Source organism: Staurois parvus, unplaced genomic scaffold (assembly GCF_062004578.1).
Source record: "Staurois parvus isolate SC_StPar_1 unplaced genomic scaffold, SC_StPar_1.0 ptg000155l, whole genome shotgun sequence".
NCBI classification, from domain to species: Eukaryota; Metazoa; Chordata; class Amphibia; order Anura; family Ranidae; genus Staurois; species Staurois parvus.
The window spans coordinates 31,704,031-31,723,399 of record NW_028317951.1 but is presented as its reverse complement, the minus strand read 5'-3'; the positions used below and the strand labels follow the sequence as shown (position 1 = coordinate 31,723,399).

Below are 19,369 nucleotides of genomic sequence, written 5' to 3'. Positions count from 1 at the left end.
AAAAAAGTGAGTAAAGCTCAAAATCCTTATAATAGCTTTTAATTCCATATACGCAAATGCATTAGGAACATTGTACAGTCTTTTCCAAATCAAAAATGTTTCAGATTTATTACTTTACAGAAAGTGAAGAAAAAGGAATATTAGGCCGTTAAAAAAAAAAAAAAAAAAATATAGTGTCTGTATTTTTCTTTACAAACTCAAACATTTACTGTATAAACTGAAAAATGCTTGAAGATTTAGCTTTCCTGTGAATCACTGAACTAATATTTAATTGCATAACCACTGTTTCTGAGGACTGCTTTACATCTGTGTTGTACGGAGTCCACTAACTTCGGGCACCTGTGAACAGGTATTCCAGCCCAAGACAATTGCACTACATTCCACAGTTCCTCTGCATTCCTTGGTTTTACATCAGAAACAGCATATTTGATGTTTTTCTACAGACAAGTGCTAACAGAGATCAGGCCTGATCCTGTGAACACTGCGGTTGCGGTTTTGTGTGCAATGTATCAAGTGACAGTGACTTACTGACATTGCACTTGCTGGGGGAGAAGGGGGGGTAAGCGTAGGGGCTAAACACAGGTGCTGATCCCACTAATGCTGCGTTTTTGGGGATGCTATACTAATGTGAATGCTGGAATGGTGCTGATCTGATCAAAGATATTGATCCGTTCAGTTTGATCGCCTGTGCATTTTTTATTTTTTGCGTTATAAAAAAAAAAAAAAAAAGGCTGACAATTTTGAGAAAAAAAAAACAATATTTTGGACTTTTTGCTATAAAACATGTCCAGTAAAAAAAATGTAAAAATCAAATTTAGTCATACATTTCAGCCAAAATGTATTCTGCGACATGTCTTTGTTAAAAAAAAATCCCAATACGTGTAAATTAATTGGTTTATGTGAAAGTTATAGCGTCTACAAATGGCGGGAAAGATACTGGGATTTTTTTATTTAAAATAATAATGGCGGTGATCAGAGATTTATGACAGAGATCAGCGACTTACGGCAGGACTGCTGCGGACATTTTGACACTGGGGGGGAACTGACTTGGGGTCACTGACATCCCCAGTGACACCAATACAGTGATCAGTGAAAAAAAAACAAAACACTGACACTGTACCCCCACTGCACTGGGGAGGAAGGGGTTAACATTTTTATTCAATCAAAGGGTTAACTGTGTGAGGGGAGTGTTTTACAAGTGGGCAGGGGGTGTGTACTTGACAGGAACACACTGATCCCCAGAGCTAAGCTCTGCTCTCAGGATCAGTGTTTTGGGAACTGACAGGGAGCAGAACTGCAGTGTAAACAATGCAGCTGTGCTCCCTCTGTCAGTGGTTGCCGGTAATCGCCGGGACCCGGTGGGTAATGACCAGCTGGGACCTGGTGACTGACACCCGCATCCGCGATCGACAGCGCAGGTAGGGCGGGGGCGCCCCTCGCACATGCCCAGTTTTGCAAAATGACGTTTTAAAACGTGATTTTGCGCAGGGGTGCCGCCCTGTGGCCCTTTTTATACAGTGGCTGGTCGGCAAGCAGTTAATCCACTCCAGCATGCGTGGCGGTATGTAACATGTGGATCGCAATTGTCGTTTTCACACATAGGCGCCCCCGACGGATGGTTTTACATTCGTACATGTGTATATGTGGAAGTGGGGGGCTTCAATCTATTTATTTATTTTTTGGGGGGGAGGGGGGGATTTTATGTGCTTGGTGTAACCCTGCATGTCTCCTCTGGGCTCCACTCAATGTATTACAATGCAGATGCAATACATTGCTTCTCTGCACTGCTAGGCATGAAAGTGACAGGAGTGACCCAGCTGCCCGACTGTTTCCACTTGACAGGCATGAGTCTGCCTGCCAGTTCCCGGTGACTGCAGCCACTGGATTGTGTGTAAACACCTCAAGCTCTGAGGGACCTGGCAGCGAAAAACTTAAAGCGCAGGTACCGCAGTTTGTTGACACTTCACAGGCATGTGCAATTTTAAATATTGGCATATCTGGTATCTATTTACTCAATGCAACATCATCTTTTTTATTTTACAAAACAAATTGGGCATTATATTGTGTTTGTGCTTTTTTCCTGAAAATGCATTAAACGGCTGTGCAAATATAGCGTGACACAAAATTGCATCAGCCGGCGTACTATTCTCCAGGAAAATTCTTTAAAAAAATATATACACTGAGGGTTCTAAGTAATTTTCTACCAATAAAGTGAAGTTTACATGCTGACTTTTACATGTATGTGAAAAATGTCAAACATTACCCGAACAGCTAGAGATTTTTATATCTTGACCGCTGATTTTTAGTGCCACCTGAAGAAGTAGAACGCCAAGCACAAAAAACAAAAGTACAGTCCAGGAGCAGCCCCTGATGGTGGCATAACTCCCATCTGTTAGAGGCAAGTTCCTTTTTGCCTAGCATCAAGGAGAGAGTAATTAGCTTCCCTTTTTGGGTTATTTTTTTTGTCTAGTTAATTTTTTTCTTCAAATGGATTGGTGGATTTCTTTTTTTCTTCAAATGGATTGGTGGATTTCTTTTATCAAGAGGTGCCTGAGTAACAGACTGGATAATCTAGATCCCTTTAATCTGTCCAAGCCAGCCGCTGACTGCATGCAGTTCCTCATCATGACAGGTTCATCTGCAACATTCTTCAATCAACGGCTGGTTGGGTGACAGACTGGATAATCTAAATACTTGTAGCCTCCAAAAGCCAGCAACCAAGTGCCTGAAGTTGTTTATGACAGGTCAGCTGTGATTGTTCTATTCCCTTTATCATAGCTAACTGCAGGTCTTATCTTGTGGGGTATATATGATAGACCAGTCTGTGACCAACCAACAAGAGTGTTCCCGTACACGCTGGCAGTACCTTGGTTGTGGCCAGAGAAAGCCTGCCATTTTCCCCTGATGGATATTCTGTTTTGTCCTTGCACAGAACGGCGGTCCAGAATCTATTATCCCTCTCCCTGGTGGTGTGCTTGGATTGTTGGGGAAAGGTGCTGGTCATCCCCAACTCACTCTCCTTTGTGGATTTCATGGCTGTTTGATAAGTTGCTCGAGGCCAAATGCTTTGGTGCGGCATGTGCATGGCTGGGCCAGAGCTCTCAGGCTACTGCCCTCACCTGATATTAATTCTACTTGTGTTAAAGGGAGCAGAAAAGAGAAGGTCTTTCCTCTCTAAAAGCACAGCTGTCTGTAGCCTGCTGGGAAACATTCTGCCCTAGTGCTTCCTGCTCTCACTTGATGTCGCTATCACTTGATGGATACATGGACACAAAGCTGTATGCATATTACTGCAGGACAGGTGCTGCATGGACTACATGTCAGTGGGGAACCTATTGCAGCAGGAGCAGTAAGTATATTTGGCTTCTTCTGGACAACCTTTTCTTTCTGCTGGAGGCTACATTTATCAGGCCATTTTATGAGTACTGGCTGATTAATCCCTAGCTAGAGACCGAAAGGGTACGGTGCCTACACCTGAAATGCAGGCTTCCATTACCTCTTTAGGATCTCTGTTTGGGGTCCCAAGCATACCACTCTCTTGTATCCTTTACCCCTCCATGGACTTTTTTGTTATGCAGTGGTCAGAATAACTGAATAAGTGGTTGCATCTGATTGGACAATTTTCTACCCAACTGTCTTTCAGATCGTAGGATGTCAGGGTAGGATGCAGAAAAATTACCTGCTGCTCAGATTTCATTAGGAACCAACCAGAACTAGCTCAGTGTATGGCCAAAGACTGAGCTACCTCTAACAGATGGGGATTCTAAGCAGCGTCAAACTCCTACAGGCAGCATTATAACCCAACAGTCAAGATCTAATGATCTCTGCTGTGCCCTTTAATGAGCACAGAGAAAAGAATATTACCAAAAGCAAAAAAAAATGTTTTCCCCACTGTGTTCCAGACCACTAACATATCCAAGCACAAGTAATACACAATGGATCTTATCTAGAGGACATCCTCAGATTTGAGACTCCATATGTCGCTACAATTCATGTGGAATTATTCACTTTAAGCAGAGCCCGTGTAACTTCTTACCGAGCTTGATCTACTCTCTGGATTCCCCAAAGGTCCAACCCGTCTTCAGTAAGAGTGCCAGTCTGAAAACAAAAAGGGACAGTCAAATATAAAAGGTCATTCTGTAAAAGAGACCACAACAAATATATAAACCCTGACAAACATAGGTTATAAATCTGTTCTAAATTAAAGCCTGACAATCAATAATTCTGTGTACAAAAAAAAAATAAAAAGCTATTCCTGAAACACAGAATTCTCTAAAGATTTTAAAACATCTGAAATGTGCGCAAAATGTATTACAATATCTTCTTAATTTCCTCCTATCATTAAAATCAAGCTTCACATGAATCAGCAGTGTTCCTATATAATATTCAATGTGAACAAAAAAAAAGTACATATACAAATATAAAAAACACTGTTCTGACCTGCATCACGTCACTTATAGTTGAAACTGTAACTAAACCCACAACCGTAAACTCAGTCTGTATATGCAGTAAAGCATGCTTGTTATACTCACTGTGGAGCCTAAGGGGTTAATCCTCTACATTGTGTAAAAAGGCTGTTTGATCCTGTCTTCTCTGATTCTCCCCTTCTTCCAGTGTCCCCCTCTTATCTCTCATTAAGCCATATCATGTGGAGTCACTCTGCACATGCTCAGTTTCTTTTTTTTATTCTTGGGAGAGAGCATGTAATCAGCACAGGGCCAATCAGCACTGTCTAGACAGAGGGCCAAGGGTTCTGCAATGTCCTAGAGCAGAACGAAAATGCCTCCTACAAGCTTTAACCAGTGCTCAGCTGAAAACTGATAGAAGTCACAAGACTGCTCTAACTGCTGATGAGAAAATGTATTTAGCCGTTCACATTTACTAAAATAATTGCATTTCCATGTTCTGTGTACTGTGGGAGACCGGATATAGTGAATGCAGGGTCTGGGGTTTAGTAGCATTTTAAGCAAAGATAACCTGATCTGTGGCAATCACAGCACTGTGGGAATTTGACAATCAGCAAGTGAGAGAAGATGTGCAAAATGCAAAGCCTGAATATGTGATGGGTATATATATATATATATATATATATATATATATATATATACACACACACATACATATACACACACATACACACACACACACATATACAATATGTACACACATGCTGTTTTGATAAATCCTGAAAGGATATCTCCAAGAAAGAAGTAAGGGCACCATGAAGGCCCCATGAAACAGCAAGTTTGCCACTGAAAAAATGCTTTCTACACAAAATTTCCTATACAGGAGGAAAACTTACTTCAGTCTAAATTTCCAAGAGAGTTTTTAGACAAGGATATTGTGGGATTAAATTCTAGGAAGATTGGTTCCTCTGGAACCTGTTCATCCCCAGAAGGATTCTGCTTTCCTTTGGTCTACTGGATGATTTGTGAAAAAAAATGTTGGGTTGTGGGACCTTTCCACAGCCCAAAAAAATACCCCTTCTCTTATGATCTGATGCATGAAAGGTCTATTTGAAACTACCTCCCATTGTACAGAAAACTGATATTTCCCCCTACCCCAGGCCTGGTGTCACCTGCTCTCTTTGTAGGGCTCACCTGGAAGGGAACCCATTACCATCTTGGAGCATTTCTTTTTGGTATTCTAGTCTTTACAGAAATTCAAGCGAGACTTGTTTTGCTGGGACCTTGGCCTCGTCTGGTGACCATGTTCCTTGAACTGTGAGGAATTGATACATCTGTCCAGCCTGAAAGGCTTCAAATGCAGGCCAGTCGAGAAAGGGAACATGTCTGTTCTATGTCAAAATTATGTTTTGCTGGAGAGGTCTTGAATTAAATTGGGCGAATGGAATAGACTAAAAGAAGGCCACCAAGAGGCCCTGAAGTTTCATGGAGAATCTCAGAGATGTGTTTCTTTGATATCAAGGCATAAGTACTGAGACAGACCAGTTTGTTGTCCGAAGAAAAAAAAAAAAAAAAGACTTTTGCTTGGATTGCGTCTAGAACGATGCCCAAGTGATGCCCAAGTACTTAGAGTGCAGGTTTTTGAACTTTGATTACCCCACCAAAAGCCTGAAGTATCTTGATAGTCCAGTGGATGTTTTCAAATAACTAGACAGGAGAGTAGTCCTTCAGAAAAAGGTAATCTACAACACTCGTGACATGAATGCCCCGGGTTCTTAAGGTTAGGAAGGGAAGCAAGTACCTTTGTGAATACTCTGGGAGAAAGGGGTAGGCCAAATAGTGCAACTGGGAGTGTTTGTCATCCACTACGAAGCGCAGAAACAACAAAGAAGTAGGTAAATGGGAATATGCACATAGGCATCTTGGAATTTCTATGGATGCCAGGTATTTTCCTGGTCTCAGTACTGTAAACAGGTGAACCTGTATTCCAGAGGTACTGGAATGAACACTCCCTGGTCCAAGAGAGCATATTTTGATTGATTTGAGGAAAGAAAGAGGTGAGGTGCTAGAGCTTAGAAATCTATTTTGCACCCCTTTTACACCACCGAACACGCAGGTCTGGGTCCTATAGAAAGGCTAACTGTAAGAGACAACCACCTGAACCTCTCCTAGAAATGAGGGTGCCTCTTTATTGGGGAGAGGGCTTTGAAATAGACTTGGAGTTCTAAAACTTGCACCAAAAGGAAGGGCCAAATTAGCAGTTGAGGGGGACTTGGGAACTTTCCAATGTGAAAGAAAAATATTTCTATCTGTGACATCTTTGATTAATTTTTCCAAGTGCTTCACCAAAGAGACATCCTCCTTCAAACAGCAAACGTGATTTGTCTATCACAGGCAGCTTCAGCTAACCAGGCTTTGAGCCACAGGATTATGCACATGTAAACAAAAAGCAAACCCATTGTGGTGATTTGTGTCACGACTTGTTCTAGAGCATTCAAATCAAAAAGCAAGGCAGAAGGTAATTGCTGTAACTCCTCAAAGTACGGTACAGTAATACAGTATTGTGTTGGTTGTTCATTGCCCTAGTATAATTAGAACAGAAATTGCAGCAAAATCTGGTTGCAGAACAGGGCCTGTGAGTAAAGAGAGCCTTTGAGAGCATTTCTGTCAGCAGAATGTTTAAATGAAGGAACATCTTCTGAAGGTGCAGTAAGATGTTTGTTTCAGACTGAGCTGCCAGGGTCTACTACTGGAACAGGCCACCTTTTTGTAAAATCGTTTTCCATCAGAGTTTGAGATTGTTTCTCAGAAGGTGAAAAACCTTTTTGGATTGACTCATTTGTTATAGATTGAATATTCTATTTGCTCACGGTGCAGCACAGTGGCTAAGTGGTTAGCACTTCCACCTGGCAACACTAGGGTCGTCTGTTCAAATCCCAACCACGGCACAACCCTTCAAGGGTCATAGGCTTTGAAATGTCTGTCTCTGGGTGCTGGCCTAGGACAGGAGTGTATATACTGGATGTGTATCCCTTTAAAAGCTTGAAAGACTAGTGGCTTTGTAAGTAGGTTTTAATTTTTCCAATAAAAATTTGTTTTTTATACTCACAAGTAGAATGCTCTGTCACCCAGCATCAGCGTAAGAGTGGAAGTTTGAGGGCCTGAGCTGACTGCAAGATAGGGCAGCATTGTGGGAAAGTCAGGCTTCTGTGAGTCAGAAGAAATAACTGCCAGGGAGAATGCTGGGATCTGGACTGCACTGCAAGTGAGAGGGAACTCAACTACTGCTCACTGAGATCAAGGCTGGGAGAGAGGTTGTTACAAATTGCAGAGTCTGTGGGAGTCCAGTATTGGCTATTACCAGCTGACTGGGGTGGTATGTACTACTTATCAGCCTAAAGATCCCTGGAGTGCTGTCAAAACAGGTAGCGGTTTAATAGCGAATACACCTGACTAGCTATGTGTTGAACAACAGAACAATGACTGTTTAGTAGAGTTCTGGTTTCGCTTAGCAGAGGGAGGTGACGGAGGTGTTCTCTATGAATAAGTGTGATCTCATTAACCTTTTTGGCAGATTGCTAACACCAGCTATTATCTACATTGTTCAATTTATTTAAACTGTATATAACAAAAAATTCTAGACATTTAAGGGAGAAGTTGTGCCCCTATGTTTTAGGTTATGTGCGCAGAGGTTATTCTGCACCGGCTGATTTAGGTATTATCACCTTCCCCCCAGGAAGTAACAAAATCAATACTTTGATTTAATATAGAGGATAGTGAGCGCTCTCATAAATATCAGCAGCTAGAACACTTAAGGCAACCACAATGCCTCAAAAATATCAATATAATCTTAAAACAACATAGTGCAGCGCTTAGCAAGGTGAAAAAGTCAATAGAGTAATAATCAAGCATCCACAGTGATTCACTGGAGAAATGCGAATTCCCACGACATCCACTCTGTCAAATAACAGAAATGCGCACTCACCAGAAAACGCATGGAATATGCGCATGTGTGATCATGCATCACAGGCAATAGGTACGTCAGAGGTTAGGTAGCTAGGCATCTCCCTCACGGTGGGTCATCACAGACTTTTTAATCCGGTCCAGGGGTCCCCTTAAGGTCAGCTAGGTGCTCCATACAAAAAACCTCCTCTCAGGATGGCAAAGTGCTTTCTCTGTGGGGATGATAGCTCCAAGAAGGAGCCCCAGAAAACATATGCCAGAGATAGTGTAGTATTTCCAAAAAGTAATCTTTATTCATATAAACAACAGGGCAGTGTGCATACTAAACATCTGGTGAAAATAAAAATAAAAATATGCAGCAGTACTGACCCCAGTAATGATGACCGCCGGGCTGCATATTTTTATTTTTATTTTCACCAGATGTTTAGTATGCACACTGCCCTGTTGTTTATATGAATAAAGATTACTTTTTGGAAATACTACACTATCTCTGGCATCTGTTTTCTGCGGCTCCTTCTTGGAGCTATCATCACCACAGAGAAAGCACTTTGCCATCCTGAGAGGAGGTTTTTTGTATGGAGCACCTGGCTGACCTTAAGGGGACCCCTGGACCGGATTAAAAAGTCTGTGATGACCCACCGTGAGGGAGATGCCTAGCTACCTAACCTCTGACGTACCCATTGCCTGTGATGCATGATCACACATGCGCATATTCCATGCGTTTCTGGTGAGTGCGCATTTCTGTTATTTGACAGAGTGGATGTCGTGGGAATTCGCATTTCTCCAGTGAATCACTGTGGATGCTCGATTATTACTCTATTGACTTTTTCACCTTGCTAAGTGCTGCACTATGTTGTTTTAAGATTATATTAATACTTTGATTTACCCCAGTCTGCACCATATGCTCACCTTCCTGAACTGCCGACCAGGGATCACCAAACTGCCCCAAGGACTGGCAAGACGTACTACCTTGTTCATCCTGACCCTGGCCATAGCAAACAGAGAAATGTGGCGCACAACCAATAAGGCCGCTGACGCTTCACAGGGCGACAAGGTCCAGCATACCAGAACGGGAAAATCTTAAGTAAGAATACAGGACACTGCTCGGAGACTGGGACCTGAATACGCTGAGGAGAGCCAACTACCACAATCACTAGACCCAGGGAAACAACAAATCAAAACACGTGTACTCCTGAACATCGGAAACACAATGAAACAAGGGAGATGGGAGGGGTTTTTAACCTCTTTTTTTGGTTTGTGTTTCCTGTTGAAGGCAAAGCCAATCATCCTTCAGGTAGCTGTCCAGGAAGACGATTGGAGAAAATTCTGTTAGGAATACTTTAAAGTGGTCCCCCTTTCTTCTTTATTATATGCTGCATCTCTTGTGATGATACAACAGGACCTGTTTCCACCAAAGCATTGTGTTGAAGAGCAATGGAGAAAAGTCTTGTATTGTGCATATTGGATGCATTGACCAGCATTTTTGCTAATCATCATAATTAGCTTTTATAAAAATGTAATGCGTCCAAAACAATTCAGAGGCAATGCGTTTGAGTGCGCTTCTATCCTTCACTCAGAGGATTGTTGTCTATGAAAAGTACAGTTAAGCTACAAAAATATTTACCTTGTCAAAGCATATGAGGTTTAACTGTCCACAAATGTTTATTCTCTGTGGGCTGATACAAAAGATGCCAAGTTTTTTCAGGCGCCTCTGTGCATACACAATCCCAGCAGTTAAAGCAGCAGGAAGGGCAGGAGGTACTGTAATGGTTATGATGTCAAGTGACTCAATAATAATAATGCTAGCTGGGACCTAAAAACAGACAGAGGACACAATATACTGTTAAAAACCTAATAAACACATTCTTGAGTTATTTCTTTAAATCGCTTGACTTTAACTCTAACACAAAATAAACATCAACTTCTAAAAGCCAAAAATATTACCTTATTTAAAATACTATTTACAACTGTGTAAAGGAACCCAACCCCGGCCACCCCAACGAGACACAGCAGGAACAGATAGGCATCTCTGTAAAGCTTGAAGTCTGTTGGCTTTGGATACAATATGGAGCGAATAAGCTGTCCTTTAGATGTGCTGAATCCTGGAGGCACAATACACAACAGACAAATTATTTACTCTGCAAGAGACAGCAAGGACTTCATAACACTAAAGCGGGGTATACACGTATTGAAATTCAACTGTTCATGTATACCCTGCTGTACAAAGAAAGTGACAAATTATTATTACAACATTTCATAGATTCTTTTGGGGTGAAATCAGAGGTGGACTTGAAAACTTTGGCCTGGGGAGACCAAATGGTCCTTTCAAGGAAGGAACAGATTTGCAGAGGCTAAACAAAGTTTAGGCATGGTGTGGACTTCTGAGAGCATGGTGTTGCAGTTATTGGTGGGAATAATAAAAGGTGGGTGTTCCTTAATGATATGGCTAACTTTGATATACCTTTTCACATCTTCCAACATTCATCTAATGTGTAGCTCTTGAAATTTACATAACATTCAGAGCTGCGAAGGAAGTTGTTGTTGAAAAACGTCCACCTGCCTGACACTGTCATTAATCACAGGTTTAAAGGTAGAGCAGGTAGTAATGTAATGCTCACTCAGACTGATGTGTATACGGGTATGTTTTCTTTTTGTTTTTTTAATTTACAGTTTCTGATGTCTTTGCCATACATAAATATCCCTTTAATCCAGAGCCAAGGTTGTAAACACCAACATATCAAAAAAATCATAATGGAACAGTAACATGTATTAGGCTACCTGTCCGGACAATTATGGCTTTGACAGGTTCTCCAGCATAAAATCTGGTTTGAATGACATTGGTCCCACAAAATAATGTGTGCCGTTTGTGAACCTCTGTGCTATAGATTTCATCTTGTCCTCCTCTGGAACTGGAAGGATCTGGTAAATTGGTCTTCGTCACAGGAACACTTTCACCTATGAAAAATGATATATTCAAATCAAACTTGGTATAAGGCATATGAGTGCAACCTTTTGATATAGACGATGGCAGTAATTAGGTCTCATAAATCAGACATAAACCTGGATTTTCATATAAACCTATGCAAAAGCAACGCAAAGTGCAATTTCTATACTGATCACCAACAATAAACTGAATCATATTTGCTGTGGTTTAGTGCAGTCTGAACATCTTTGATGCTCTTTGCACTTCCTTACTATATAGGCTGGCACACACTGGCCAAATTTTGGCCGGTTCAAAAGAAACTGTCTGACATTTGGCCAGTGTGTACAGAAGCCTGTCAGACAGAAGCCAGCCTAACGTCTAGCTTCTGTCTAGCATGCAGCAGTCGACGGGCATCCGATCAGTATGTCCTGGCGTGGTGGGTTTTCCCTGTCAGAACACAATAGTTCAGCAGCAGAGATCACTGTACTAACATTGCTTGTGCTAGTACAGCAAATCTGTCAGTTTTTGTTTCCATAAAAAAAACCTTTGTGTGTACCCTGCATTAGAATCAGAGTGGCAGGCTTAAAATGGCATGACAAACAAAATTCTGTCTGTTATGAAAGACCAACCATCCAAGCTTTCTAATATCAATTATATATGTTTTTAAACAACTGATTGATATAATTACTTTAAAAAAAAAAAAACAAAAAAAAAAACACATCTTTTAAAAAAATCAATTGCACAACATGGGTGGTTCAGACAGTATATGAATTTTCACAGAAAGAAAAAAAATTGGGTCGAGACAAAAATCTGGTAATACTGAACCTAAATTGATCTTTTTTTGACGGTATTGAATTTTTGATCATAAAGTACTAAAAGTGACACTAAAGGTTCCTATCTTTTTTTTAAACAACAAACATGTTATGCCAGGCATATTATGGGCAGCACAGTGGCTAAATGGTTAGCACTTTCGCCTGGCAGTACTAGGGTCGTTGGTTCAAATCCCAGCCACGGCACCGACTGCCTGGAGTTTGCATGTTCTCCCTGTGTGGGTTTCCTCTGGGTACTCCAGTTTCCTCCCACACTCCAAAGACATGCTGGTGGGTTAATTGGATCCTGTCTAAATTGTTCCTAGTATGTGTATGCATGAATGTAAGTTAGGGACCTTAGATTGTACGCCCCTTGAGGGTTAGGGACTGATGTGAATGTATAATATATATGTAAAGTGCTGCGTAAATTGACGGCACTAAAAAAGTACCTGAAATAAATAAAATGTTATACCTACATGCTCTGTGCACTGGTTTTGCACAAAACAGCTGAGATCCTCCACTTCTCAGGTACCCCGCTTGTGCTCCTGGCCACTCCCCCCCTGCTCAGTACCCCCAGGGCAAACTGCTTGCTCTGGGGGCACTCGTGTGTACTCACTTCCAAGCCACCTCTATGTGTCTATCAGACGCACACACAGTGTGGCCACTCCCCCCCCTAGCTGTGATTTACAGCCAATGAAGAGGGAAAGACCCGGGAGAGACACTTCTTTCATGCACAGTGCTGGATTGCGATTGGGCTCAGGTATGTATTGGGGGGGATGAGGGGGAGTCTGCACACAAAAGGTTTTTTACCTTCATGCTTAAAGGTAAAAATACCTTAAGCCTTTAGAACCACTTTAATCCTTCATGAAAATTACAGTTTTAGATCAAGGTAATTAGCTATAAAACAAATGTTTTTCCCCTTCAATGTGCACCAGACAGATTCCCCTTTAGAAAGATCCCCACACCGTGTCCCTCCTTATCTGCTTTACCCAGACTTCCAGTTGAACAGTGTGTACTGCACAAGTGGATTAGATCTATTGCATTGTGACTACATGTCCCAGGATTCCTTGCACACTGGCCATTATGTACATGCATATAATGATAAAAACCTGGCTGAGACCATGCACCATTAGGGTGGCTAAGCCCAGCCTCCAGGAAGACCCTGAAAGGCAGCGTAGCCACCTAGAAATGAATTACACTGAACCTTCAAAAACTTCAAAAAGGTAAAAATGACTGTGCACTTTGAAAGTGCAGTTGAACTAATTTTCCCCAGATTTTAGTGAAAGTGGTGAAGCTCCTCTTTGTAAAGGATACCCTATTATGTGCAAAAAAAAAAAAGAAAAGAAACACAGCATTTTTGCGTGCACATGATTGGATGATGGAATTCACTTTCAACCACTTAACCACCAGCTATACTGCTAGAGGGCGGTTCCGCTGACCAAAATCACGTAAATATATATGATTTTGCATCTTCGGGTAGGGGGTGCATGTGCCACCCTACCCGCGCTGCTATTGGCTGCTAGATAGGTCAATCACTGAGTCCCAGCGGGGAATTCCCGGCCAGGACTCTATGATCGTTGGCAGGACTGAGAGGGGAGAGATCTGTGTGTTACCAACACAGATTTCTCTCCTGTCAGCATAGACAACAAGGTATAATCCACCTGGATACACAAAGTAGTTGCGATGATATGTACAGTTTTACTAACACTTGTGAAAGTTGCAAAACTGGGTCTGGACGTTAAGGTTTGTTTTACCCTTGGTCATGAAGTGATTAATATAAAATGTGCAGTTACATTTTATCTTCTTCACAAAGAGTTTAATAAAACTTTAAAATCATTTGAAATTACCAAGTCTGATTGATCACTTATTGTTTAGTTTATGCCCAGTATAACTCACGCTATTTAATTATTGCAAGTGAGGCTGAATTCACGTACAAGGCCTGCTAAGCATGCATTAGGCTAACATCACATTTCTTATGACTCTACTGGAAGCACACTGCCTTAATACACCAATACCTGTTAACATGCTTTCATTTACAATGCAAGTTCCACTAATCAGAACAGCATCACATGGCATAATGGTCCCATTCGGCGGGATAAGCATGATGTCTCCAGGTACCAGATCAGTTGATAGAATTTCTTCTGGATCTATAGAAAAAAAAACAAAAAAATGCCTAAGAGCTTGAACAAAAGATCAACACATCAGATACAATAAGGACGAACTAAACAACCGCCACATACCCCACCCTCCTCTTACTTTTTACAGATAGTCTGGACCCTAATAGGACTTAATCTTACACATTTTTGGCATTTACCAGCAAGTAAAACTTTTAAAAATAGTCAAACAAGTATAAAATAATAAGATTACTATTACTGCATTCTGTGCATAGAGTCAATGGCTGTGCAGTATGAGGTAATGGAATTTACACCTACTTCTTAAAGCCATAAAGGATAAAATGTGGAACTTCCATAACTCTCGCTATACCTATTGATGTTTAGATAATCTATAAAATATATGGCAATAACATCCTATGTCTGGCAAAACAAGCCCACAGCATCCCGGGATAATTAACATAGGACAAAAAAAAAAAAAAAAAGGAGGAACCACAGTGCAACAGTTGTTATAAAAGAACACACCAATCATTTCTGTGGATCTTCACAAACATCTCTAGCAATATGTCACTTTCTGGCCTCATGCACACAGAGGAGCTCAAAAACATTTTTTGAGCTATGGAGTTTTCAGAATCAAAAATGCATGCGTTCCCACGTCTGGCATTAATGCATTCTATTTGCCAGAATGCTGACCATTACAATGCTTTAACGTGTTACTAAACCCAGGACGCTGCATTCACTATATCTGGTCTCCCACAGTACACACAACATGGAAGTGCAATAATTTTAGTAAATATAAACTGCTAAATACCTTTTCTCAGCAGCAGTATATAGCAGTCCTATGACTTCTATCAGTGTCCAGCTGAGCACATATTAAAGCTTGTAGGAGGAGTTTTCTTTCTGCTCTAGGAAAATGCAGAACCCTTACCTCTGTCTGAACAGTACTGATTGGCCCTGTGCTGATAACATGGACTCATCCAAGAAACAAAAACTCTCTAGCAATACACACCAAACTGAGCATGTGCAGAGTGTGTCTCCACACGATATGTCTTATCAGGAGATAAGAGGGGGACACTGGAAGAAGTAGAGGATCAGAGATGTCAGGATCAAACAGCATTTTTACACAATGCAGAGGATTAACCCCTTAGGTTCCACAGTGAGTATATCATACATGCTTTACTGCATACACAGACTGATTTTACTGTAGTAGGTTTAGTAACACTTAAGGTGCGTTTTTTTCACTTTTGAGTGTTTTTGTATGCTAAAAAGCTCCTCTCCTGAACAAACAAGTGATGATTTTATTTTTCTTACTGTAAACTCCCCTCCTACTAAACTCCTGAAAACACCTATAGTGTACATGGACACATAGGTCAACATGGAGGGAAGTTAACAAGCAGAGAAAACTAAAAGTTCAAAACAGCTCAAACAGCTGTAGCAACAACTTCTGTGAGCTGCAGTTTGCACAAGGCTTAATTCATCTAATTTTCAGGCAACTTAATGTTGCAGTTTTAACACTTAGAAATTCAAGAACATACTTTTGTTTTATAGGAAAAATATTCAGTATATTAAATAGTTACACCGTTATTGGGACCTGACACACTGAGATCCCATCCACAGAGTTTCTATAATATATCATATTGATCTAAACTACAGCTTTCAAGAGATCACTAAGTAGCCTGCTCAGAAAAGACTCTTTAAAATCCTACCAATCCCAAACTATGAGTATTTACCTTAAAGAAAATACATTTGCATCCCTTTAAACTGTTTGTGTCCCTTCCACAGACACACGGTGCAACAGGACAGGTAGGCCAAGTGTTTTTTGTTCCCTACTAGAGAGGATCAACTGCCTGCAAAAAGTGGACCTTCGACCATCAGAGCACAGATCTTCATGTGCAACTAAAAGGCCATTTGTACAAACCTATATGCGTGCACATTGTTGAACATAAAACAAAGTAATCCATCATTGCCATGATTAGGATATCATTATGAGCCATACATGGACCCAAATTTGGCAGTTTCAGCAGGGACCGGATGAATTTCGATCCATGCATGGGTAGGTTGGTTGTACAAAAGTCTATCTACCGATCATTTTCTGTACAAGCAGCCTAAAGGAAAGTTTCCACTATAACCAGCTGCACTGATCAGTGCATTCTGATGAAGAAATCTCCCCACTGTCAGAACGCAATAGCTCACTGGGAGTGACTCCTCAATCCACTTTGAATGTATGGATGGGGGAATCAGGTCATTTTTTTTTTTTTGTTCAACCAGCTGGGTGTATGAAAAAGATAACTAATGTAGGAGCTGCCTTACATGAAGAAGATGTTGTACACACAAAGCCCAATTTAAGTCAGTGTAGCAGAATAATAGGTATTTCAAACTACCATCAACAAGCAGCAGAGACTACTGCATTATGCCTTGGCACTTTGTAAGTTACTTAAAAAAACAAGGGGGTTGAGGGACAAAGCCTTCTGGCAGAAGCAGCCACTACAAAGGTGTAAAACTTTAGCAGGCCATACATGGGTATTATTATTTTTTAAACCAGAATGTTGAATGGAAAAAAAAAAATGAGCAGATTCCTCCATCCATACATTTGATGTGGAGTGAGGAATCCTTCCCTCTGTGCTACTGTATTCTGATCAGTGTTGCTGGCTACACCTGGCTATAATGTAGGAGAGTTTTTTAAATTACTGGTGTTAACAGCTCCCATACCCCATGCCATAACTTAAAAAGTATCACAGATAAATGATTTACCTTCATTTGCATGGCACACGGAAACTCTGACAATGCTGTGAGCCGCAACCATATCATGTAACATTGTATATTGCTGTGAAAACAAAGGTATTAGCATGAACAAGTCAGTATTATCTACTCATAGATATTTCAGCATGAGTAATGAATATCCCATCAAACAATTCAACAAAAGATCCATTTAATTTTGAAAAGTCAATCATTTAAAAATTAAGCAACTATAGGTCTTTTGGGACTTCTCGGACAACTCCAGTTCAAGAGGACCTTTCAAGAAATGCTTGCCAAGCCTGTAATATCCAAGTGAGTATGCCCTTTTAACCACTTGCCCTCCAGATGATTTATCCCTCTTCCTGACCAGGCTATTTTTTGCAATACAGCGCTGCGTTACTTTAACTGACAATTGCACGGTCACCCTACACTGCACCTAAATGAAATTTATGTCCTTTTTTTCAATAAACGGAGCTCTTTCAATGGTATTTGATCACCTCTGTGGTTTTTATTTTTGTGCTATAAACAAAAAAAACCGACAATTTTGAGAGAAAAAACATTTTTGACTTCTTGCTATTAAACATGTCAAGTAAAAAATTGTTAACATTCTAATTTTGTCATAAATTTAGACCAACACCCGCCGCAGTCCCGCTATAAGTTGCTGATCGCCACCATTACTAGTAAAAATAAAAAATTCAATTAAAAAATCCCAGTATATATACCGCCATTTGTAAACGCTATAACTTTCACGTAAACCAATTCATTTACACGTATTGGGATTTTTTTTTTTTTTTTTAGCAAAGACATGTAGCAGAATAAATTTTGTTCAAAATTTATGACAAAATTAGATTTTTTTTACTGAACATGTTTAATAGCAAAAAGTCAAAAATATTGTGTTTTTTTCTCAAAAATTGTCTCTTTTTTTTTTTAGAGCACAAAAAATAACACACAGGCGATCAAATACCACCAAAAGAAAGCTCAATTCGTGGGAAAAAAGGACATAAATTTCATTTGGGTACAGCTTTGCATGACCACGCAATTGTCAGTTAAAGAAACACAGCGCTGTAACGCAAAAAATGGCCTGGTCAGGAAGGGGGTAAATCCTCTGGAGGGCAAGTGGTTAATAAAAGACCACATAGAGGAGTTCTTGCTTGAAAGTAATATTTTAAGTAACAGACAGCATGGATTCATGAAAGACAGAAGTTGTCAAACAAATCTGATTTCTTTTTATGTGGAGGTGAGCAAAACCTTGGACAGAGGGGTGGCGGGGGACGTGGTATACTTGGATTTTGCAAAAGCGTTTGACACAGTCCCCCCCCCACACGTCTAATGTGTAAGGTAAAGTCTACGGGCTTGGAAAAATCTGTATGTAAATGGATAGAAAACTGGCTAAAAGATCAAATTCAGAGAGTAGTGGTTAATGATTTATACTCTGGTCAAGGGTTGTTAGTGGTGTACCCCAAGGTGCAGTGTTGGGACCCTTACTTTTTAATATATTTATAAACAATATAAGGTCTGGGAATAAAAATCCCATTTCAGTGTTTGCAGATGACACCAAGCAGTGCAGTGGAATAATGTCCTTACAGGATGTCTCCAACATACAAGCCAACCTCAATGCACTGTTTAATTGGGCAACTATGTGGCAAATGAGGTTTAATGTTGATAAATGTAAGGTTTTGCACTTGGGGGCTAAGAATATGCATGCATCATACATACTAGGGGGAGTACAACTGGGGGAATCAATGGTGGAGAAGGATCTGGGAGTTCTGGTAGATCACAAGCTTAATAATAGCATGCAATGCCTAACTGCGGTTTCTAAAGTAAACAAAATCCTTTTATTAAAAGAGGTATAGACTCCAGAGAGAGAGAGATATCATATTACCCCTGTACAAATCATTAGTAATACCTCATCTGGAATATGCAGTTCAGTTTTGGGCACCAATTCACAAAAAGAATATTGGGGAACTGGAGAAAGTGCAGAGAAGGGCAACCAAACTGATAGGAGGCATGGAGGAGCTCAGCTATGAGGAAAGATTAGAGGAACTGAATTTATTCTCTTGAGAAGAGGAGATTAAGGGGGGATATGATCAACATGTATAAATACATTAGTGGTTCATATAGTGAACTCTGTGTAGAGTTATTCACCCTGAGGTCATCACAGAGGACAAGGGGGGCACTCTTTACGTCTGAAGGAAAAGAGATTTAATCTCCAAACACAGAAAGGTTTCTTCACAGTGAGAGCTGTGAAACTGTGGAATAGACTCCCTCAAGAGTTGGCTCTGGCCAATTCAGTAGATTGCTTTTAAAAAGGCCTGGATTCTTTTCTAAATTCACATGATATAATTGGATAACATTTATAGGTAAAGTTGATCCAGGCAATATCCAATTGCCTGGAGGATCAGGAAGGGATTTTTTTTCCCA

General features: G+C 40.5%; 1 protein-coding gene and 1 long non-coding RNA gene across 2 annotated transcripts in view; one reads left to right on the top strand and one right to left on the bottom strand.

Annotated features, from left to right (window-relative positions):
• Nucleotides 1-19,369, bottom strand: part of ATP13A3 (ATPase 13A3) — a 215,695-nt gene that overhangs the window by 90,802 nt on the left and 105,524 nt on the right. The window contains exons 9-14 of the mRNA XM_089675655.1: nt 16,964-17,036; nt 14,117-14,248; nt 11,148-11,324; nt 10,314-10,471; nt 9,994-10,182; nt 4,037-4,098 (exon numbers count right to left, since the gene is read on the bottom strand). Coding sequence (XP_089531781.1) covers nt 4,037-4,098; nt 9,994-10,182; nt 10,314-10,471; nt 11,148-11,324; nt 14,117-14,248; nt 16,964-17,036 — 791 coding nt within the window. The remainder of the gene's footprint in view (nt 1-4,036; nt 4,099-9,993; nt 10,183-10,313; nt 10,472-11,147; nt 11,325-14,116; nt 14,249-16,963; nt 17,037-19,369) is intronic.
• Nucleotides 1-19,369, top strand: part of LOC149463396 (uncharacterized) — a 352,919-nt gene that overhangs the window by 253,748 nt on the left and 79,802 nt on the right. The window lies entirely within an intron of this gene.